General features: G+C 41.2%; 2 protein-coding genes across 2 annotated transcripts in view; both read left to right on the forward strand.

Moving 5' to 3' along the window:
- Positions 1–24,366, forward strand: part of LOC124300690 (glutamate receptor ionotropic, NMDA 2B) — a 1,918,249-nt gene that overhangs the window by 38,680 nt on the left and 1,855,203 nt on the right. The window lies entirely within an intron of this gene.
- Positions 2,779–23,378, forward strand: LOC124299568 (jerky protein homolog-like). Its single transcript, XM_046752831.1, has 4 exons — positions 2,779–3,050; positions 3,536–3,746; positions 22,272–23,115; positions 23,158–23,378. Exons 1-4 carry the CDS (start codon positions 2,779–2,781, stop codon positions 23,376–23,378), a joined length of 1,548 nt encoding a protein of 515 aa, XP_046608787.1.

Genomic DNA, 24,366 nt, shown 5'->3' on the forward strand with positions numbered 1-24,366 from the left:
TGCCGGTTTGATATCAACCACGTGACATTCTTTTTGGCTTGTAACTGTCATGTGAACTCAACGATGAATTTTGAACGGGTTCAGTCAAGACCAGAGTGCAAGGTCGACTGATAGCCGCGGTACATTCAGAGCCATGGATCTGCGGTGTTGGGTTACTATCGCTCTGGGAATGCTAAAAGGTGCGCGCGCATACACAAACCTACGTACAGCTGCCCTATAAAAAGGACGCTCATCACTGCAAACGATCATGAGGTCTCAACTTGTCAAGTATACGTGAGGAAAAAGCTCAAGATGGAATCCGCGAAGTGTTTGAGATTGATCGATATTATGAAATCGGCGTACAAAATCTTGGACAAATCATCATCAACAGCAGAGATTCAGATACGGATAAAATTTGGAAGTTAAAATATTCGGCTTCTGAACAATATTTTGCGAGAGGCTTCATCGATTGGAGAAAAAATGAGAATTATTACAACGATCGGACTCTTGAAAGCGCCCGCGGAAAAATTCAAACGTCTTCAGAAAACGGGTGGAGGTACGCGGAAAGTAAGAAGAAGCGATCGAGTTCACTGGGAAGATTTGGAATCAGCTTTCGAGGGGAGAATTCGAACTGGATCCATCGTCAATTTGAAGCATAAAGATGTAGAGAGATTTCTAGAAGATGCAAAGGTACTAGCTGTGACGAGACTAAAAAACGCTCTGAAGAAAGACAGGAGCTTGAAAGCCAACGTTATCCTGGCTTGTAAATTTGCAGTTAGAAAAGATGATCACACGGTGGAAGAGATCAAATTTTTTAATACGAGAAATGAAATCATTCTCCAGACAATAGATATCAACGAATGGTTCATCGAAAACGCGACGGAGCGTTTGTTGAAAAAGGTGGAAGATTTCCAGGAAAAGGATTCAGGCTGGTCTTTACTTGAAATTATAAATCTTACCGTCAACATTAACAAGTACGTGCCACTACCAGGCGGTGTCTTCACATACACACCACTACCCAAAGATATTCAAGATAAGAAAGCTGTCGTCAACATCCGTAACAGCGACTCGTATTGCTTTCTTTGGTCGGTCACCGCAGCTCTGTTCCCAGCCGACAACAACAATCCCAGTGAAATTACTTCATATCCGTATTTCAGCTCAGTGCTACAATACGAAGGTTTGCATTTTCCAACGTCTTTAGACCAGGTTCCAAAATTTGAGAAACTCAACAAACTTTCAATCAACGTTTATGGTATAGATAGTACGGAAAAACTGAAGCGCAGTGAAATCGCACCCATTTATTTGAGCCGAAACAAGTCTGACAAACCTGTAATTCATCTTTTAGCGATAGAAACTGAAATCACTGACGATGACGATGATGATGTTGATATGGAAAATTATAAAAAAAATAGAATCTTTCATTTCACTTGTGTTCGAAATCTGTCTCGATTAACAAGATCTCAAATTTCTAAGCATAAATGTCGTACTTGGTTATGTGATAGTTGTTTGACAAAGCACAATGTATTAATGCATGAATTTAAACAAAACCAAAGTTATTCTACCTACAGATGAAGAAAAAATACTGAAATTTAAAAATTTCAAGTACAAAGAAACCGTTCCATTCTGCATTTACGCGGATCTCGAATGTTCACTGGAACCTACGCTTAAAAAGGTGGGTACAAGAACAATTTATCAGAAGCATCTTCCGTAAAGTATAGCTTACTATCTACATTGTGCGTTTGACGATTCGCTTTCAAAATTCAAAATTAATCGTCGAGAGACTTGCATTCAATGGTTTGTGAATGAGTTAGCGGAATTGGCACATTCGTTAGAAGTTCATTTCAAAACTGTCGTACCGATGGAACCGCTCAATTTCAATCAAATCAACGAATTTCATTCAACAACAGTGTACCACATTTGTGAAAAACCGTTTACACTCACAGACGTGAAACATCGTGATCACTGCCATTTCACGGGAAAGTACCGTGGTGCTGCTCATCGAGGTTGCAATCTAAATCACCAAAATTCGCACACTATCCCAGTGATATTCCACAATCTGTCGGGTTACGATTCACATTGTAATGATTCAAATATAACTGCGCAATGAACACGGCACGAGTGGATTAGGTTAGACCCAGGGAGTGGGGAACCTGGTCACAAATTTGAAATTAAGAGGCTTGGTCTATGTCTCTCCAGGAGGAAGGAGGTGCGGAGGTGTTCCTCTCTGAAATAGTCGACTAACTGAGAATAAAGGAAATCTAAACTACGAGGACATACCTATTAAATTAAAAATTAAACACTCCAAACCCAAGCCCAAATTTAAAAAGAGACGATAAAACGAAGAATATTAAAAGTGATATCAGAAAATATAGTGCCTCGACGAAAAACAGTTATTGACAACAATTTATAATTTCAACAATATCCGCCAATTTTAACAATATACACTGTTTTTAACCATATACACCTGGAATGAATGAATTGTGGAATGGATAAATGAATGGATTTTAAACATAATGACGGCTCATGTGTGGTTATATTTATAAATAAATTAAAATTTTCACTCTACTACTCATAGTTTGTAAAAGATTTTTAATATTGATTAAGCCTCATTTTTAATTTTCAAATAATCTTACAAATTGGCGCCCAACGCGAAGGCTCGAAAGCTAGGAAAAAGTGTGAATGATTAAAAGGTTAAGATAGAATTTAGAATTTTCAATTAATTGCATGGGTAGAGTAAAACGAACTCCAGTTTCTAGACCGAAAACTACACGTAGCGGCCGAAATATTCAGTATAAAAACATGGCACCAGGTTCGACAAATTCAAATTCTGACCGTGAAGACAATGTGACTGGAGGTGAAGGAGGTGATGATTTGAACAAATTGAGACTAGAACGACAACAATTGGCTAACCAACAAAAAGAATTGGACAAGTCTTTGCGTGATAAGCAGCAGCAGGACACGATGATGGCAGAAATTCGACGTTTGACGGAGGAAAATGAGATACAACGTCAATTGGTAGAAAGATTGTCGGCAGTAGAACCAATTCAACAAAGTCAAAATATTGAAGGAAGGTTAGTAGGAGGTTTGATGAACCAATTGCAATCATTTCAAATAGAGATAAAAGTACCTAAATTTGCTGGGGAGGATAACACGAATCCTAGAGAATTTTTAAACGATTTAGAAAGATATTTCGATGTGAAACACGTACCGGCTGAACAAAAAAATATTAGTTATTCATGGTGCATTAAATGGTAGAGCTAAAACTTGGTTCGATGGAAAAAAAAGTAGGTTTAACGATTACGAATGTTTTAAAACTGGATTTTTGAAAGAATTTTATTCCGTAGCTATAAGAATCAGGGAAAAAAATCGTTGGTCGATGCGCAAATTCAAAGGGAGTGAAAATAATTTGCAAACGTATTTTTTTAAAACAAACTAAAGAAGCTCAGTATTTTGAACCCAAGTTGTCGGATTACGAAGTAAATTATAGTATTATTCAACAAATGCCGATTAAAGTAAGGGAATCGTTAGTTGCAATTGATTTTTCCGATAATAATAGAGTTGAAGCCGGGTTAGCTCAGCTAGATTTAACTTATGAAGAAAGAGAACGTGAAAAACCTCAAAATTCACAGTCTTATAACAACAATTCGTATAATACCAGTGAAATCAATAAACCAGGTCACATTAACGCACAACCGAAATATCAACAGATAAGTCAACATAACGGGGTATCTACGAATCCAAATTTTCAAAATACTGTACCAACAGCTGTTAGTGTTTGTTTACCCAACACAAGTTATCCGCCACCTACTTACTTTGGACAAAATCAAAGGTCGAATGGATACCATTTACCAACAGGGAATCATAATAATAACAATAGTAATAACCAACAACAAAATTTAAACTGACTATCGGCGCGTTGAATCAAGGTCCAATAACGTGTCGTGACCCTTTTGATTATATTACGGACCTATCTTATGATGTAAATGGTACTGAAAAAAATGTCCAAAAAAATTCAAGATTAACTGTACCAAGATGTCCACATATCTTAGTTACTGTTTTGGGGATTAGAATACATGCACTTCTTGATACTGGTAGTCAAGTGACATGTATATCCGAAGAATTTTTCAATCGATTAAGGACAGTAATAAATTTAGATATTCTCCCGGTTAGTAAAGTAATGGTAATCCCAGCTATTGGACGAAAAACTATAACTGTTAAAAAACAAGTTTCCTTACAATTGCATTTGGCAAATCAAGTTATAGAATATTCATGTCTTGTTATTCCACATTTATCTAATCGTATAATACTTGGTAATGATTGGTTATTGAAAAACGAAGTGATAATAAATTACAAAGATCGTATGTTGGAAGTCAACGGTGTTCATATCGGTATGCCAACGGTGTTGTTTGATTTGGAACCTTTAGATAAATTGTTATCCTCTACAAATAATGAAGTAACTTTAATTCAAATAATAAATATGCAAAATGTTAATTCAGATTCAAGTGATGAAAATGATAAACTTGTTATTGGTGAAGAAAATTGTGGAGTTGATGAGTTGATTCATAATGAACAACCACTCTGCCATTTAGAAAATGAAATTGAATTGGTAGTTGATGAAAATAATATTGTTAATGATAATGATGTTGATACACAGCATCTCAATTGTGAAATGTATAAAAATAATTTACCTCGTGAAAATGATTTTGTTAAGTTAGTTAAAGCCATTGAAATAAATAGTAGTCATAAACAACTAGAAGAAACAAATGAGGAAGAAAGATCTTAAAATTTAAAGAGAGAAGATTTTCAATACATGGAGAGGATCATAATTTTTTTAAAAAGTCTTCAAACTTCGTGCATAGTCTAACGACACTCAGTAATGTACAGATTGAAACTGTTTGTGCACTTCGTAAAAAGTGTCAAGTCTTGTTTTCCAATAAACCCGGATGTACTCAAGTATATCAACATGAAATCAAAGTAACTAAACCAAATCCAATTGTACGAAAAATTTATCCAATTCCTTCAGCTTTGCGAGAGTTAGTAGACAAAGAAACTAAAATTATGATAGCTATGGAAAGATTGTTAAAGAACTTTCGTTATCGACGCAAGCAACAAAAAGTGAAAACAAAGATTATTCTTGATGTGAATGATCTAGTTTTATTAGAAGTACCACTACCCTCTAATGCAGCTGATAGAGTAACTCAAAAGTTTTTTCACATATATCAGGGACCATATAAGATTACAAACGTGATTGGAAAGAATGCGTTCGTGTTATGTAATCCAGAAAATTTAAATGATGTCAAAGGTACATATAATAGATTAAATTTACGCAAGTATCAAACTTCCTAGTTTCCTGAATCAATTTTGAAAGCAATTTATATACATTTAAGTTTATTAATATTCAAAAAAAAAAAAATATATAATAATGTATTTAACTCGTATGAATCTCAATGAAATTGATTTCATCCTCTACTTTGGACTCGACATAGAATAATGACAAGCAAATTTTGTGAGTTAGATTTAATTTTTTATTAAGTGGACGAGATTGTAATAATCGGAATAACGGAAAACCAGAAGATTGTTAATTAGTTTATACAAGTGGATGAATGTGTGTGGAAGAATGCGTGTGACAAACTTTCCAGTGCTAATAATGCAAAAAGGTGATGAAATTTGAAGTATGTGCAGAGAACGGTGGACATGAAGCAGTTTTCGATAATTATATAATAAATTAGAGTATGGATAATGAACAATGACAATAACTGGTGTTTGTGATAATTATGATAAACCTAACCATTACAAAAGGGAGGCAAATGTAATGATTCAAATATAACCGCGCAATGAACACGGCACGAGTGGATTAGGTTAGACCCAGGGAGTGGGGAACCTGGTCACAAATTTGAAATTAAGAGGCTTGGTCTATGTCTCTCCAGGAGGAAGGAGGTGCGGAGGTGTTCCTCTCTGAAATAGTCGACTAACTGAGAATAAAGAAAATCTAAACTACGAGGATATACCTATTAAATTAAAAATTAAACACTCCAAACCCAAGCCCAAATTTAAAAAGAGACGATAAAACGAAGAATATTAAAAGTGATATCAGAAAATATAGTGCCTCGACGAAAAACAGTTATTGACAACAATTTATAATTTCAACAATATCCGCCAATTTTAACAATATACACTGTTTTTAACCATATACACCTGGAATGAATGAATTGTGGAATGGATGAATGAATGAATTTTAAACATAATGACGGCTTATGTGTGGTTATATTTATAAATAAATTAAAATTTTCACTCTACTACTCATAGTTTGTAAAAGATTTTTAATATTGATTAAGCCTAATTTTTAATTTTCAAATAATCTTATAACATTTTCTGATCAAAGCCCTGGCTACATCGCTCGAGGGCACAATTGAGCTTCTACCCGTAAACAAAGAAAAGTACATTTCTTTTACAAAATACGTCGAGGGGACAGATATAAAGTTTAGATTCGTAGATTCGTACCGTTTCATGCCCAGTAGTCTTGAGAAATTAGCAACGTATCTTGGTGATGATCAAAAATCAATCACACGAAAATTTCATCGTAGCTCAGATAAATTTCAGTTATTGACCAGAGAAGGAATGTTCCCGTACGAATACACAGACAGTTGGGAGAAGCTCGAGGACAGACGGCTACCATGCATACAACAATTTTACTCAAAATTAAATGATCGGGATATATCAGACGACGAATATGCACATGCATGTGAAGTTTGGCAAACTTTTAACGTTAAAACTTTGGGAGAGTATTCGGACTTGTATTTACAGACGGACGTGTTTTTACTAGCCGACGTTTTTCAAAACTTTCGACAGAGCTGTTGGACAACGTACAACCTGGATCCGTTACATTATTACACCGCGCCCGGTCTGTCGTTTGATGCGATGTTGAAGTGTACTGACATCGAGCTCGAGCTTCCCACCGACATAGACATGGTTATGTTTATCGAAAAAGGTATTCGAGGTGGTGTGTCACAGTGCTCGAACAGATACGCAAAGGCTAACAACAGGTACATGGGGGAGGCATTCGATCCTGAGGTCGAAGAATCTTATCTCATGTACTTTGACGTTGATAATTTGTACGGTGCTGCTATAATCATCAAATGGGTATCAGACTTCGGACAATGCGACGTTTTTACCATCTCGGACGATGCGGAGTTTGGTTACTTGTTGGAGGTGGATTTGGAATATCCTGAGGAACTGCATTAAATTCATAAAGATTTACCACTGTGTCCGGAGCACTATATACCTCCGATCTCGAACAATAAACAGCCGAAATTGACGCCCACGTTGTTTACTATAGCGTTTTGAAACAATGCTTACAATTAGGCTTGAAATTACTAAAAATTGACAGAGTTCTCAAATTCAGATAAACCCCGTGGCTCAAAAAATACATAGATTTGAATACCGATTTGCGGAAAAAATCTCACAACGAATTCGAGAAAAATTTTTGCAAACTGATGAACAACGCAGTTTTTGGCAAAACAATGGAAAATGTTGGGAAGTATAGAAATGTCAGGCTGATCACAAAATGGGATGGAAGATACGGTGCTAGAGCTACTATAGCCAAACCTAATTTTCACAGCTGCACCATTTTCGACAAAGAGATGATTATCGTCAGAATCAGCAAGATGAAAGTCAAGTTAAATAGACCATTGTATGCAGGTTTCTCCATCATGGATCTGGCTAACACATATATCTACGATTTTCATTATAATTCTATTAAGCAGAAATTTGGCAACTGAGTAAAATTAATGTATACGGATACCGACAGTTTGATTTACGATTTTACCGTCCCCAACATATACGAACATATGGAGGAGGACTTGCATAAATTCGATACGTTTGATTATCCGCTTGACAACGTTTCTGGAATGCCTCTGGCGAACAAAAAAGTTCTTCGCTTGATGAAAGATGAGAATAACGGAAAAATAATGCTGGAATTTGTAGGATTAAGAGCTAAATTGTACGCATTCCGAGTCCTGGGAGATGAGAAAGACAATAAACATGCCAAAGGTGTCAAAGGATCAGCGTTGAGAAAAATAACTTTCGACGATTATTTGGAATGTGTTTCGAACCGTGAAAATTTGTCTACAAATCAGCATTTGATATTAAGTCGAAAGCATGAGGTATATACCGTAGAACAGCAGAAAGTGGCACTGAGCTGGAATGACGACAAGCGGATCGTGTTTCAAAACACAACCGACACGCTTCCGTGGGATTACAAGCCTGCACCTTAGCTTTGTAATTTATAACTGTACCATGATGTATAAAATATTATTATGTAGGATAGTGAATGAGAACGCTCCGAAATATAAAAAATTGTACAACGATGCATATGTCTGTCGATTGTCTAGAAAATAAAGATGCACACTTGTTATGTGTCGGGTATAAAATAAAGACACACACTCGTTTTCACAAAGAATTCATTTATTCAAATGTTACAGGTCCGATTCGTTTACCCAACTGTTGCGTGTAGTGTCAAAACCTAACCACTAAACGTATATTTTTCTTCCACGCTTCTTGAGCACCTTCTCCACCAGATAGATATCCGGATGTTTAACCTTGAGGAGCTCTTGTTCGTAGAAACCACCAGCGATGGGTTGATCTCGGTAGTCTTTGAGCTTGTACGTCACAGGATGAGTATTTTCCACTTGAGTTATCGTGAATATTTCAGTCGTCCAATTGGGAGTGTAACCTTTCTCGAAGAAATTTTTGAATTTGCTGATTCAAACTTTGTCGCCAGATTTGAATTTTGCCGATATGGTAGGTATCGCTCGAAGCCCTCCGTACGCCTGACGTAATAACAGCCTTTCGTTTGCAACGGTGACATCCGACGGTTTCATTCTTATGGTTCGGTGTTTGGTGTTGTTGTAAGCCGAAACCAAATCAGATAAGATATCGAGCCACTTGAAGCTTCCTTGCATGCTGAACCGTGTCCACATTTTACCTTTCAGCGTGCGATTGAAACGTTCACAGATCGAAGCCTTCAAATTACTGTACGTGGAGTAAAGTTTGATTCCGTAGCGTGTCATAAGTGATTGAAATTTCGAGTTGTAAAATCCCGTTCCTCTGTCGACGTGTAAATTTTTCGGCACCCGTCCTTGAACAAGCACAGACTCCATTGCCTTCGTAACATCATCTCCAGACTTGCTTTTTATCGGTACAGCCCACGCATACTTTGGAAAAATATCAATGACTGTGAGCATGTACTTGTAGCCTTTGTTTTGTCCAGCGTATGACGTCATATCATCAAGATCCGCCTGCAAGGTCTCGTCGATGCCGCGCACGTCTACACGTCGACGCGGGTAATTCCGGCGTGCAGGCTTACGCAGTTCCGTCACCAGTGCTTGCTTTTCCTCGTTCAATATTCCAACGCTCTTAGTCGGATGTCCAATTGAGAAATGATTTCAGTGTTTCGAATCGACAGGTCTCTGCCTGTTTTAAAGTCTGTGTAAAAGGTATCCAAAGCTTTCTCCGTGGTGAGCTCTAAAGCTTTGATCATTTGATCAAGGTTGTCGATTTGTCTTTGCAGCACGTTGAATTTTCGTCTCAAGATTTTCAAAGTTACAGCATTGTTCGGCTCTGCGGGATCTGCGACATTGCACAGTCTCTTGTTCCGTATATCGTAATGCCCGTCCGCTGTTATTTGAAATCCGACACCCGGAGGACCGCGAGTGCTCGCGGCCGTGTTTTTATCCAGATGCCGTCCAAACACGTCAACGCTCATCTCGGTAATGAATGCAGAAACGATGGAAGCTGCTTAATAAATGATTCCTGCTTCGCGTAGCTCTTCAATAATGGAGATTATTTCGTTATTGTGACTCAGATTTCCCGCTGCCTGAGATGCCAGGAGTAAACGAAGACGCTCCACTAACTCGTTTGGATCATCCCAGAAAACGCATTCCGTTTCAACACGTTGTCGAGCGATCATAGCTTTCGGAAGTGGACCTTTACCCTTTCGGCGAGGTGATGGGGAATAATCCATCAATTCGGCAATGATATTTCCAAATTTGTAACTGTTATCGTTTCGAACAGCTCCATCGGATGAGTAATACTTTTTATGCGCGTTCGTTGCGAGGATTATGTTTTTAAAATTTTCCTGATCTCCGGCGCTCACAGGAGAACCGTCAGGCTTCTTTGTGAACGAAAGTTCCAGCAAACACTTTGTTTTCAGGTGAAGCGTATCGCCAATACGAATGTAGTCACTCTCAAAAGATATCAACGAATCATCAATCATTAGTCCGTTTGAGAGGTTGCGTACACCGTACACGTCGTCCAATTCACCTTTTGTCTTCGCATCTCGCATCAGTGCAAAATACTCATCCTCGATTTTCTCGACCGGTGTTTCTACGATTGTTTCATCTACTGCCGAAGCAAAGGAATCGTCCATGTCCGAGACAGTTTCATTTTTCGTTGCATTTTTCATCTGCATTATTTCTTCTTTAATTTCTTTCACCTCTTGTTTTACAGGTTTAGTATCTTTTGTAACATTTACCAGTTCTTGTAACGGAGTCACTACTGGTTTGAAAACGTCACTCAATTTCTGAGTCGTAGATTCCTTGCCCAACTTGAGCAATCTGTGTTTTCGACGGATCGCAGCACTTGCTTGAGCGATCTGATGTAGGGCATCTTTTTGCTTGGAAATTTCAGAGCTCTGCATGTTGACGCAACTGAGTCTGCAACGCTACTGCGTCTCTCGCTCGAACACGTTAGATTTTATTTCTTTTCCAGGCTGACAAAAGAATCGGATCCCCTTCTGTATCGTCCTTCGTTGAGCTCACTGTCTTTGTCGATCACCAAAAACCCGTACTTCTCACCGTTCCAGCATGCAGAGCACACACTTTTAAACTCTGTGCAAAACATGTTGGTGTTGACATGGTCGTCGTATACGTGTCTCAGGTTCATATTGTCTTGTTTGAATAACACGAGTAAGTTTACGTTGTCGCGCACGAGATGTTTGGGAATACGCGCGTACGTCTGACAGAGATAGAAACAGTCAACGTCGTGATGTCTATCCATGCAAAAGTAGGCTCTTATATTATCTTGCTTCTCGCACGCTACATCGTCAAATATGATTATTGAGTTGGGCCGTGCTTCTTCCGGTGTAATCACTTGATCAACGCAAAATACTCCGTATTCTCAATATGGTCCAACAATTGCTTCAACAATTGGTATTTAGGTTGGTTGGGAGATTTCGAGTAGATGTAGATATTTTCAAATCTGAGTCCGTTGGGATGGGTTATAAGTGTGAGCAACGCATTAGTTTTACCACAATTCGACGGTCCACAGAATATTGCACGTACACTACTCGGGAGTAATTCACCGTGCCGTTTGTGCCTTTTGACATTTTGCTCCGAAAGTTTGTCAAAATTCAACTCGGGAAGCTTAGTAGGTTGTTTCTCAAACCGCATCTCGGTCATGACTGATCGGATTTGCTATAAATACCATGTTTAAAGCACTTTTCTTCAGTCAACGCACGAACATGATCTCGTACAGAGGTAAACGAAGCAGCAGCAGGCGGCAACATCGTGGCAAGGGTCTGGTGAATAAAATCATCAACAGCCTTCCAGTCGAATTGCATGTACCTGGTTATCAGTACTGTGGGCCTGGTACAAAACTAACAAAGAGACTCGCGCGGGGTGATCCGGGAATCAATCTTCTCGATGCAGCTTGCAAGGACCACGACATTGCTTACTCGCAGAATCGTGAAAGTCTTGAACTTAGAAACGAGGCTGATATGGTGTTAGCTGAGAAAGCTTGGAAACGGGTTCTCGGAAAGGACGCAAATTTGGGTGAGAAGGCCGCCGCTTGGGCAATAGCTAATACAATGAAAGTAAAATCTAAACTCGGAATGGGAATTCGAAAGTCAAAAAATGTAACCTTGAGAAAAATTATAAATGCTGCAAAACGTTCTATGGTTCCAAGCAACGATGCGAAAGTAGCTATCGAATCTGCGCTGAAGGGAGCTGAGAACGCCGTTGAAAAAGCGGGTAGTAAATTTAAAGTGCGAACACCTCGCGTCCTACCATTGCCTTCAAAAGTCGGTGGTTTTCTACCGTTTCTGATTCCTTTTTTCGCTGGACTTAGTACTACAGGCGCGTTAGCCGGTGGTGCGGCAAATATAGCAAAAGCTGTGAACGATACAAGTCCTGCTAAACGAGAACTGGGAGAGAGCAAACGACACAACAAAACTATGGAAGCTATCGCGTTGGGCAAAGGGTTTCATATAAAACCGTACAAAACAGGTCTTGGTCTCCATCTTCCAAAAAACTAGATGCGATGCTACCACGTCGAGCGTTGACTAATTGGGACTTGTTGAAATATGCAAAAATCTTCAAGATTCTGCATTTCCGCGGTGTTTTCGTGCGAAACGAAATGCCCGAAAACGGTCCACGAAAGAACGAGTCAGCTATAATCAACCTTGACGACAAAGACGGTCCGGGAACACACTGGGTTGCATACAAGAAACGGGACAATAATATCGAATACTTTGACAGTTTCGGCAACCTTCAACACCCTCAGACCTCATAAAATACCTCGGCGTTGGTAGTGTTGAATACAATCATGAAAGGTACCAGGATTATGATACATTCGAATGCGGACACTTGTGGCTGAAATTTCTGAGTGGTGAGCTATATGAACATGGTGCGTGATTCATGAAAGTCAGTCTACCACTCGCAGTCATGGATGATTCGTTAACGTTAACGATTTCGGGAACCTCTTCGATTCTCTAAGCACAATATTTCCCACCGATCGAACTTGCTCGTGATAAAAGTTATGCTGTTGGCTTGGTAGAATTGTTAACCTTTAATTCGATTCCCAACGTTGATGTTGGTCACAATAAAATTCACGCAGCTGATTGAGTGATCACCATACCTACCGGCAGCCACGAGACCCAGGACATAGAGAACTATCTTCAAAAACGAGCTAAGAAATACAGATATCAGGCTCGCCATCAAACTCAACAATAATACATTACGCAGCGAAATCACATGCAACAACACGATTAACTTTGAGCCGAATGATTCCATTGCTCAACTTTTGGGATTCACGCCACGTGTATTGAAAGTTGATAAAACTCACGAATCAGACGTGGCTGTAACTATATTCAAGGTCAACGCGTTGCGAGTCGAGTGCAGCATTACAACGGGCGCCTACGTCAATGGACACAAAGTACACACTATTCGCGAGTTTTTCCTGACTGTCCCGAAAGTATGTCAGATCGTGTAAGTAGCGTCGCACGTCATTTACCTTCCGATCACCGTCAGGCCCATAGATCACGTTCAGCTCCGCTTAGTGGATCAAGACGGAGACCTGGTTGATTTTAGTAGGGAAGTTATTACTGTGAGACTACACATCAAATCGCAATAAACGATGGGAATTGTATATAACAGACTGTCAAAGAGTAGGTATATCAGTGAGTCGGCATGCCCCGATCAAGTCAGTCATCGATCGATTCTTGAACCGTTAACACCTCGAAACGTGGAGTTCCTGATAGCTCTGGGTCTGAAACTGACCACTTTTGGAAGAGGAATTTCCGACAACTAAGAATCCGATTTTGCTGTTTTATCATCTGCTACGTACCATGGAGGAAGAAATCTTAAACATTCAAACACCAGTCGTCTTTGACGAATCCGTTGCGCATTACGAGATTCGCGCTCACAAACCTTACGCCTCGTCAACTTTCAACAACAGCGATGAAATTCGAATCACCGTTCAGCATCAGGATTTATGCATATTACCCAGCAAAATTTTGGTACATTTCCATGGACGACTCCTCAAACCTGATGGTACAGCTACTGTGAACACACAGCTCGTAAACAACGCGATGTGTCATCTGTTTGAAGAAATTCGCTACGAAATTAATGCAGTTGAGATTGATAGAAGCAAGAACGTTGGCTTGACAAGTCTCATGAAGGGTTACGCTTCTCTGCACCCTGGTCAGACTTGGCTGATGGAGAACGCTGGATGGCTTGATGTGGAAGAGAAGAAAGAATTAACCGATGCCGAGGGTAATTTTGACGTACTGATACCGCTCAGCATAATATTGGGTTTCGCGGAAAACTACTGCAAGATCGTTGTCAACGCTAAACATGAGTGAATTTTGACGGGACCAAAAACTGACGTCAACGCAATCATGCGGACTCAAGAGGAGGAATTCAAAATCACGATCAATCTAGTGAAATGACTAATACCGTATTAGAAACTCGCGGATCAGAAAAAAGTTGACCTACTAAATTTCATTCAGAGAGATCCGCCTATTTCGATGAGCTTCCGCAGTTGGGAATTGTACGAATATCTCTTACTTCCCACAACATCGAAACACGTTTGGACTGTGGAAACTTCCACTCAGCTTGAAAAACCTCGGTACGTCATTTTGAGTTTCCAAACAAGTAGAAAGAACAAGAACGGCAAGAACGCAAGTCATTTCGATCATTGCAATATCACGGACGTCAAGCTATTTTTGAACTCTCAACCTTATCCGTACGGTTACCTGAACCTCAACATGAGTCGTAATCTGTACGCGCTCCTGTACGATATGTACGCAAACTTCCAAGCTACCTAATACGACAAGAACCCCGAGCCGTTGCTGACAAAGAGTGAATTCTTCCGAGACGTCCTCTTATTCGTTATTGACTGTTCAAAACAAAAAGGATCTTTGAAGTACGGATCTGTCGACATCCGTTTTGAATATGAAGCTAAAGCCAACTTTCTCGCTGAAACAACGGCGTACTGCTCAATTGTTCACGATCGTATTGTCGAATACAACTCGCTCAGTGGTGGCGTGAAAAAGTTGGTATAAAAGCTGACCCGTTCCCACGATCTCGCACAGTTCAAAGATGGAGCTTATCGTTTACATACAAGGCTTTCGTAGACCTTACAACAATACCTTCACATTGAAAGAATTGGCCATAATAGCAATCTACTCGGAAGTATCTCCATCAATGTTTTTCTTCAAGCCACCTTACGAATGGGGTTCACTGGACGTCAAATACAAAAGCCGAAATTCTTGGTTAGAACGCATTTTCACGGTTTACCTTGAAGCTGTGGAACCATACCGTTCGAGGAAGTTGAGTGGACCATTGAAGACAGGCTGTGCAAAGCTGAAACCGTGTACGTGAAAGGAGAATAAAAACGAGATTGGTCGCTTAAAATTATCCCTAAAGTTCAAATCCTCGGTATGCTGGACTTTGACTGTCCGTCGCTTCAAACCTTGCAAAAAATTTCAGCTGTGTCTCTAAGATGTGACGTGCATACAACACCCATTGCAATCTGTGCAGCACAAAACGTTTCGATACTTCAAAATTGGCTACAAAATCATCATACTGTTCGGATGGCGAGGTTGTACAATTTGTGTTACTGCGCAGAAGCGTCTACAAGAACGGTCCCGCATTCCTGGCGAATATATCATCCTGGTTATGATACTGTTGAATAGAATTATTGTACTATCGTTGTGAAGTAATTGTCAACTGTACCCTAAAAATTGTACTCAATATAACTGTTTTTTCAAGAATGTTCATGAAATGATTTTACACCTTCACCTTAACTTTTAAGAGACAATTTTTTCCAATACAAAGCTTATGTAAGATTTAACCTTGCTCTCCATACTTGACCGAGCTGTACTCAAACCGAGTTATGTTTTGCATTCCTAGAGCGATGATAACCCAACACCGCAGCCTCTGAATGTACCGCAGCTATCGGTCGACCTTGCACTCTGGTCTTGACTGAACCGGTTAAAAATTCATCGTTGAGTTCACATGACAGTTACAAGCCAAAAAGAATGTCACGTGGTTGATATCAAACCGGCATCCGAGTAAGTGAAAAACAATTCTCAGAACCAATAATTTTGCCATGTCGCGTGGTTGATTACGTGGGAAAGGAATGTGGGGTGGTTGATGTTACACATCAGCAGTCCTACCGTGGGAAAAGAATGTGGGGTGGTTGATGTTACGAATCAGCAGTCCTATCGTGGGAAAAGAATGCGGGACAGGTAACCGACATCCTGGTCGGTAAAAAAGTTCACGCCCCCGCTGCGCCCTCTACCGTTGGCTGGCGAGCACTACACACAGACTCTGACCTTCGGTTGGTAAAACAGCACGATTTTGACCTTCTACCGATAATAATTGTCGGTAAGGCAGTGCGATTTTTATCGTCGACCGATACAACTGCGTGTAGAACTCTCATAGCTATGCTACTATGGGTTGAAGCAATGGTGTTTCAAGGGTTTCAACGCTGCTATTACGAGCTGTCACGATGGATAAATACAAAATATTTTGTTAATGATGTTCACTCGTTGGGAGGGAAAAGAAATAGTCGCTAGAGAGAGAGGTGTTGGAGGAAGAGAAAACGACAAAAACGTAAAGGAAAAGGAAAAGGACAGAAAAGTGTTGAAATAATCATGGGAGAAGTAAAGGAAGGAAAGAGAGGAAGTGAGATATATAAAACAAAGGATAAGACAAGCAGGAAGTGAGGGCAACGGAAAATAAAAAGTGTGGCGACAAAGGGTGACGGATGAAAGGATGAGGGTAGGGGGTGACACCGAGCTCAATGAGCGGTACGCGACCGTTCGGATTTTTAGTTCGACAATCAACCAACTAGCGGCGCCAGTAATCGCGCATGCTGTTCACACGTGAGCAGCCCCCTGACACACACTGCTAAAAGTGGTTCGCAAAATGTCCCTCGATTCTGCCGCCAATCTCCACCACTAGCGGCGCTAGTAGTTATCTGACAAGTTTGCGTGCGGACAGCGAGGGCAGCGAGCGTACCAGAAGTCTACCAACGCCACGTAGAGGCACTAAAAAACGGGGACAAAACGCGTACAATTTTTTAGTATACGAGCATTGGTGAGTGTCAGGGGGCTGCACGTGAGCACACAAAACTAGCGGCGCTGCGCATAGGCCAGCAAAATAACTAAAAATACGAACTGTTCGAAGCAACGTTTTACCATATTGGAAAGGTATCAGTCTGTCACTCCCCTGAATGAGAGGAAAGGCGGATATAAAAGGATTGAGAGAAGATGGAAAGGGGCGAGACCAGGTGAGAAATTAAGGAAAGAGGTCCGAAAATTGTCGAAGAAGCTCTACTTTTTATTAAGTTACTATTTTATATCTACTTTTAATCTAAGAAAAAAAAAAGTTCCACGAGAAAAAACTATTTTTCTTTGTTTTTCGTCCGCAAAATGAAATAAAGTATTCTTGAAAACAAAAAAAATTAACATGCTAGTTCTCGACCCACTTTCGGACCAGGACGAAAAATCATGTTTTGGGTCCTAGTTTCTGTGGAAAAAAATCGTCAATTTAAGAACGATCCCTCTTCATGTTTTCTCGCGATTGTATGATTTTTGAGCTCGTGCAACCCCTTAAAAATGAAATAAAAATTTCCAAAAATTTAAAGTCGTATTTTGGGCCAAACAGAACCCAAAATAAATTGGACATCAAAATCGGAAGGGGTCAGGCCAATGGCCTGGCGAATTGACATCGAATGCCACATATATATATGTCGCATCGCCGTGGAAATCAAGGTTTTGAAACAGCGTTCTCGATTTCTCGCTCGCCGATGTTTACTAAGCCTATCAGGTGCCGTGTGATGGGGTCGCGCAGCGCGCGCTGTTTATATGATCGCCGGCTAGGAATCGATAAGGGTTCTTAGAAGAACCTACCACGGTGGTAATGCGTGGTGCATGGACCACGAGTGGGTTGTGTCACGGGGGGCCAAGATGTGTGGAGTGGGAGACAGCTCTCCGGGTCATACTTTCTTGGTCATTGGTTACGACAAGACGTTTTTAATTAGAACAGGCTCTCCGTGATACACTCTACTAGCATTGCTACTGAGTGGTTCGATTTTATATTTAGAATCAATATTATTCTTGTATCGAAGCTTAATGAAAGGCATGTAAGCTGTGTCACTGCGGCAGTCAGTGAAGTACATCGTTTTTCTATTCGTCATTTTTTTTATATACCAAACACGTGACATACATTATATATATATATATATATATATATATATATATATATATGCCAGATACGATGATACATTTAGGGTAACGAATAGGTTTACTTGTCAGGATCTAATCATCTGAATGTATCATCGTATCTGGCATATATATATATATGTTGTAACGGACAGCTGCTCAAAATCGCAGCAATGTCAACCGTGCCCGTGACATACGCAAAACATGTCAACAACTGACACAGACAGCTGATCAAGACGACTATCGATAGCGACCATGACCTGCTAGCATCCAAAATAATAAACAAAGACGACGGACGCTGACCAACGCATACCAGGACGACGACCCACAACAGGACACACAAATAGGGAAATGACGTCGATAGGATCAACCAACAACAGTTCCGGAAGAGTATAAAACTGGAGCACCACGAAGAGCGGTTACCAGTTGCCGGGCAAAGCGCCGAACTGCGTCACAGTGTAGAAGGGTAGTCACAGTTAGGGGACCAGTTATCCGGCAAAGCGCCGAACTGCGTCACATAGTAGAAGGATAATCAAAGTTATTAGACCAGTTGACCGGCAAAGCGCCGCGCTGCATTATATTGAAAGGAAATGTTGCTCGCCTAGAGAACATTATCGAATTAAGCTTGAGGTTTAGGGAGAGGAACCTCAAGCAAAGCGCTTAGTTCCAACATTAGGGAAGATATTGTTTATTAGAGTCCACGATAGCCCGGGACTGCTAAAGAGTTAGAAAAGATATAAAAGGTTTGAGCTGTAGGGAGAATTTAGGAGCAGAACCGACGAATTCTGTTAGTTTTATTATTTCTTTAAGTTTATTTTTCTATTTTTATTCTCTACGGTTATATTTTGTAAAACCTTATTTGGTCTTTAGACAAAGACGATTGTATCTGGATTGATCGCTATTAAACTTATGTTATAGTCAAGCATGCACTCGTCTGTCTCGCTGTCGATGCATTCCTCGAATACATAACGTTATCTTGAAAGGGGGAGGGAAATAAAACCAACAATCAGCCAATGATTTCCCTGGTCTGAAAGGTTGGCGAGGTTTTGGGTCAATAACTCACAACAAAATATAGCCAGGTGACTCTGTTTACTCCGAGTTCGCGATTAGAAGGGAGTACTGGGAAACCCGTATCTCCGACCAGGTGACATACGCTTTCCTTCACTTGTCTCCAGTTGAAGCAACGGCCTACAAGCCCTTGTCTTTCCAAAGGGAGCAACTGCAGAGGTGCTTGTTCACATTCATAGGTGGCTTTGGTGATTCCTAAGTCCGTATAGTTTGATTATCAGGGGCTTTTGGGTCTGATAAGCTGATCCAGCTTTTACCCATCGGAGGGGGTTCCTTATAAATCTATTAAAATTGACAAAGAACACTCGAATAACGGGTTTATCACATAGGCTGTGGCCCTGGATAAACCGCACCCGTTACAATATATATACACACACATATATATATATATATATATATATATATATATATATATGTATATTGTGACGTGGATTTTTCCCGCTCCTCGGTCACTCGGAGAAGATGACCGAGAACTTACCGCGTGCACAATAAAACGGCGTCCGCGAGGTATCCTGGACCTGAAACAATATCGCGAAATTTGTTGGGCGCCTGGCGTGATCAACACGCCTCGAAATCGGTAATGCGCTATACCGCGACCATATACTCGGCAGCTCAGTACCGCGGAGAGGGGAGGGGTAACTTTCGGGTAGAGAGAGATACGACACACGTACGCCAACACGTTATTTTACAAAGCAATAATGAAATTAAACAATATATTTTTAGCTAGCGATAATACAAACAATACAATAAAATAAAATAGTAATACTGCGAACATCGTCGTCGCGATTCCAGATACAGAGGCTTAGATATAACCAAAAAAAAAGAAAGAACAAACAACAACAAAAAAATCAATAGATCTAGAAGACCTTTCCGGCCTACGTGCGCTAGTCGCCGTCTTAATGATAACCGCTAACTTCCAAACTAACAACAAAATAGGACCCGACACGCTGCCCGCGATCGTCCTCTATAGAATGGCGCTAATCGACAACTTAATACTAAACCCCTCGACGGAAATGGAACCGAATTATCGGCCGACGCTGTCCGCGGTCGGCAATAAATCAAACAAAAAAAAAAAAAAAGAAATAAAATCGCTTATGCCTACGGGCGCTGATCGCCAACTTATTACTAACTGATTATACCAAAGGCCAAACGGAAACGAGGCTCGTCGCGTCACCCGCGACTATCCTCTACAAAAGAATATTCTTGTTAACACACACCCGAGCTCAACCTTCACCGCGACGGCGGGACGCGGTCGCGAATTCGAACGCTCCCCGTTAGACTGCTCGCGACCCACACGAGAAATGAGGCTGTATCGGACTAAGTTGACGTGACTCCGTGTAACGGAATTCGGTTACACTCAAATTCGAGACAATAGTGTCTCGGCTCAACCCGTGACTCGACTCGACCTCCTCGATCACTCGAAATTAACGCTACTTCATTACGAGCAACTCAGGCTACGGTCACCAAGCAGATGTATCGGCTAAAGAATCTCGAGTACTGTCGTTAACGCTAATCCTCAATGGCTATCCGTTCCTCGGCAAGCCTTTATTAATTATCTCTCGAAATTCTCTCGCAAGAAGGTTAGCAGCGCTTACCGCTCCACATCCAGGACACGAATTCACCAACTCCCTCGTGATCCTTGGCGGCCATTCTCCCTCGCAATTACTAACTTCTGCCCAACACACTCGCAACCCGAATCTATATCGCAACACTACTACTCTGATTAGTCGCCAGAACTCGAGTGATCTCCGATGGCCGGTCGGCCGCAACGCCGATCTCGTCACGCTAATCCTCCGTGACATCATCACCCTAAGAATGCGCAACAATCGATCTGTCATCGATTTTGGGGATTGCGCAACTTGCCGCGCACCTGTCGTCGCTACGCGGCGCAGAACTTAAGGCTAGATCGCGATGTCGTCTCCCGCGCAGCTCTACGGGGTCCTGGGGTTGGGCGGGGTGGTGCTCCCTCGTCGCTAGCTGGTCTCTCGCGGTTGTCTCGGTTGGGCGTAGGCGGGGTGAGCGGGGAGGCTGCGGCGCGCCGGCCGCCAGCGGGAATCGCGTCCGCCTTGGATTCCTGCGTTGCAAGGAGCTGCGTTGTCTCCCCCTCCGCAGCCTCGGTGTCCTTCCCGCGAGATCTCCGCGGTTTCGCCTTGCCTCGAAATATCCTCGGCGTCAGAGTTGGTCGCGGGCTGGTAGCCGGTGTACTCAAAAAAAAAGTAAAAAAAAACAAAAGCCTGTAATATCTTGTTCGTAATGCGCTATTTCGTCCCTGTCGAAGCCCGGGTGCGTGACTCCAGTTCTGGCGCTCTCTAGGATTATTTCGCGACTCGATTTTCGAAACCCTGATTCCTGGATTCCGCCCAGGGTTCAGGGAGTCTCTTGTAACGGGCAGGCCTAACCGAAATGCCACGTTACAATATATATATATATGTCGGAGTATCACGAATCTCGTTAAATAATTCCATTTTATAATGTATGAAGTGGATAAAAGGATGTTTCTTTTGAATATGAAACTAAACAAAACGAGCGTCAAGCGTCATTAGCAAGCTAAGAGTATAGCTGAATGACGGAATCTTAGCAACAAACAAATTGTTTGTTTATAACAACGCTTGGACGAAATCGACAGTTGCGGTTTAGCTAGAGAGCATACCAGACGTGTCGGGATCGTCACGCTAAATATGAATAATCAACGCCCAAATGAACGCTTTACATCCTCTCCGCCTTTCCGAGGCTTTTCGCCGACATATATATTGTATATTAGTCTTATAGTCGACTGTGTTATGAGTTCGTCGTCCCATTCTTCCTCGTCTAAGCGGAAACACAATGTTCTCATAGAGGAAAAAAAATTGGATATTTTATCGAAGCTCGATAAGGGTCAAACCGTTGCATCGTCAGCTCGCTCCTATAATGTTGGCAAACAACGATCACTGACATTAAGAAAAATCGTGAAGGACTTACGTTGTTTGCTGCGAAGATGGATTGTGGAGATGGGGTAAAGAAAAGAAAAACTATGAAAAGTGCGACGAATGAAAATCTCGATGATGCCGTTTCAAAGTGGTTCATACAAAAACGAAGCACGGGACAACCAATATCGGGTCCACTGTTATGCGAGAAAGCTCTCGATTTCAACGAGAAACTCGAAGGACCGGCGGACTTTAAAGCCAGTTTCGATTGGCTTTAGATGTTTAAAAATCGTCATGGGATACGTGAATTGTAGATCCACGGTGAAGCACTATCAGTAGATTCCAGTGCTGCCGAGAATTTCAAAACATCATTTAAGACGATTTTGAACGAAGGATTCTCGAGAGAAGACGTTTATAATGCAGACGAAACGGGCATTAACTGGATATCTCTACCACGAAAATCGCTTGCATCTCAAGAAGAAACGGCAGCGCGAGGTTTTAAAGTATCGAAAGACCGGGTGACAGCGATGACTTGTGCTAATGCTGCAGGGACTCACAAATTACCGTTGTTAATAATCGGGAAACCTATGAAGCCGCGCTGTTTCAAGAACATTGTGACGTTACCGGTCACCTACAATGCCCAGAAAAGTGCTTGGATGGACGCTAAGTTATTCTGCGATTGGTACGTGAACGATTTTATAAAAGGCGTGAGAAAATGGCGTCAAGCGAACGATAAGACTGGAGGAGTGTTACTGCTGTTAGATAACGCACCGTACCACCCATCCGCTGAGGTATTGAACGCCCTTGACTCGGACTTCGTAGTCAAGTTTTTCCCGCCAAATGTAACATCATTGATCCAACCGACGGATCAGGGCGTTATCGAAAAATTGAAGCGGTTGTACCGCAAACAAATTCTCAGGCGACTGTTGCATGAAGATGATATTACCGAAGAATGCGGGATTTCATTTTCGAAGTCATTGAATTTGAAGCATGCCTGCTACATGCTAGCAGACAGTTGGGAATCGCTAACGGAGGACAATTTGAGTAACACCTGGAAGAAAGTGTGGCCTCTTTCGGAAGACCCAAGACGAGAGGGCGAAGAAGGAAATTCCGGTTCTAATGAGAATGAACACTCTGACTTCGTCGCATTATTCGAGAGTATCCCGTGATTCACGAACTGCAACGAAGACGATGCTTTAGAGTGGTTGAAGGGCGACGTAAACGATCCTGGATATCAGATCCTAGAGGATGATGAAATCGTATCTTCATTGATAAATACGAACGAAGAGGATAATAACGACCACAGCAGTAGCGGCGAACCTGCAGGTTCGAGCACGAAAATTTCGCATGCCGAGGCGTTTTCGGCCTTCGAGACGGATCTCGAGTGGTACGAAAAACAGGAAGAGTGCTGCCCTATGTAGCTTCTTTTGCTCAAGCGACTGCGGGATTTGGCCGCAAAAAGACGCGTTGCTTCCATACAGACGCCAAAAATTCAGCAATTCATGATAAAAAAGCCTAAGATTGAACACTAAATTTTTATGAAGGTATATATTACTGTTTTGTTTTAAATATATAATTGAAATACACAAGCATCACGTTAAATCGCTCAAAATAACTGCCCGTTTTTCTTATTTTTTCCGTATGCAATATGTGAGACCGCTATCTACGACAACGCATTACTATTATCCGAACTTTCGATAATCCGAACTAGGCCCGGTCCCGACGGGTTCGGATAATCGAGGCTCTACTATACGACGATACGATAAGATATATATGGTTATTTAACTCTATGGGTATAAGGGTATATATTTAGAGTAAGGGGTTGCATCTGCGTATATAAAAGGGTATATTTAGGGTGAAGGGTTCAATCATTGATCCTCAGATGGATGTATGTTGTATATATGTGGGGTAAAGAGTTCAATCTGTAAGGGTACGAGGGCATATATGTAAGATAAAGGGCTAAATCTGTGAAGGAATTCGAGCATGAATTGTGACGTGGATTTTTCCTGTACTTCGGTCACTCGGAGAAAATGACCGAGAACTGACGGTGTACACAATAATTCGGCGGCCCGAGATGTAAGCTGAAACTTGGATCTTACAAAAGATATCGCGAGATTCTGTTGGGCGCCTGGCGTGATTAACACGCCTCGAAACCGTTAAGTCGCTAGACCTCGGCAATTAACTCGGTAGCTCAGTACCGCGGAGAGGGAAGGGGTAATTTTTGGGGAGAGAGTGAGACACTCGACAACAATACGTTATTCAACAGAAATAAAATAAAATCATATATTTTACGACAGCAATCATACAAAAACAAAAAGAAAGAATAATTCAAAATTCACTCTTCGCGATTCAAAATCAAATAAACAGACCTGAGAAAAATTAACTCTATAAGAAACCTTAAGCCTACGT

The sequence above is a fragment of the Neodiprion virginianus genome, chromosome 3 (assembly GCF_021901495.1).
Source record: "Neodiprion virginianus isolate iyNeoVirg1 chromosome 3, iyNeoVirg1.1, whole genome shotgun sequence".
NCBI classification, from domain to species: domain Eukaryota; kingdom Metazoa; phylum Arthropoda; class Insecta; order Hymenoptera; family Diprionidae; genus Neodiprion; species Neodiprion virginianus.

Coding starts and splice junctions, on each gene's coding strand:
- LOC124299568 (XM_046752831.1), top strand. CDS start 2,779: ATGGCACCAGGTTCGACAAATTCAAATTCTGACCGTGAAGACAATGTG. Junction 3,051..3,535: donor AGTCAAAATATTGAAGGAAG/GTTAGTAGGAGG, acceptor CGATAATAATAG/AGTTGAAGCCGGGTTAGCTC. Junction 3,747..22,271: donor AAAATACTGTACCAACAGCT/GTTAGTGTTTGT, acceptor CGTGAATTGTAG/ATCCACGGTGAAGCACTATC.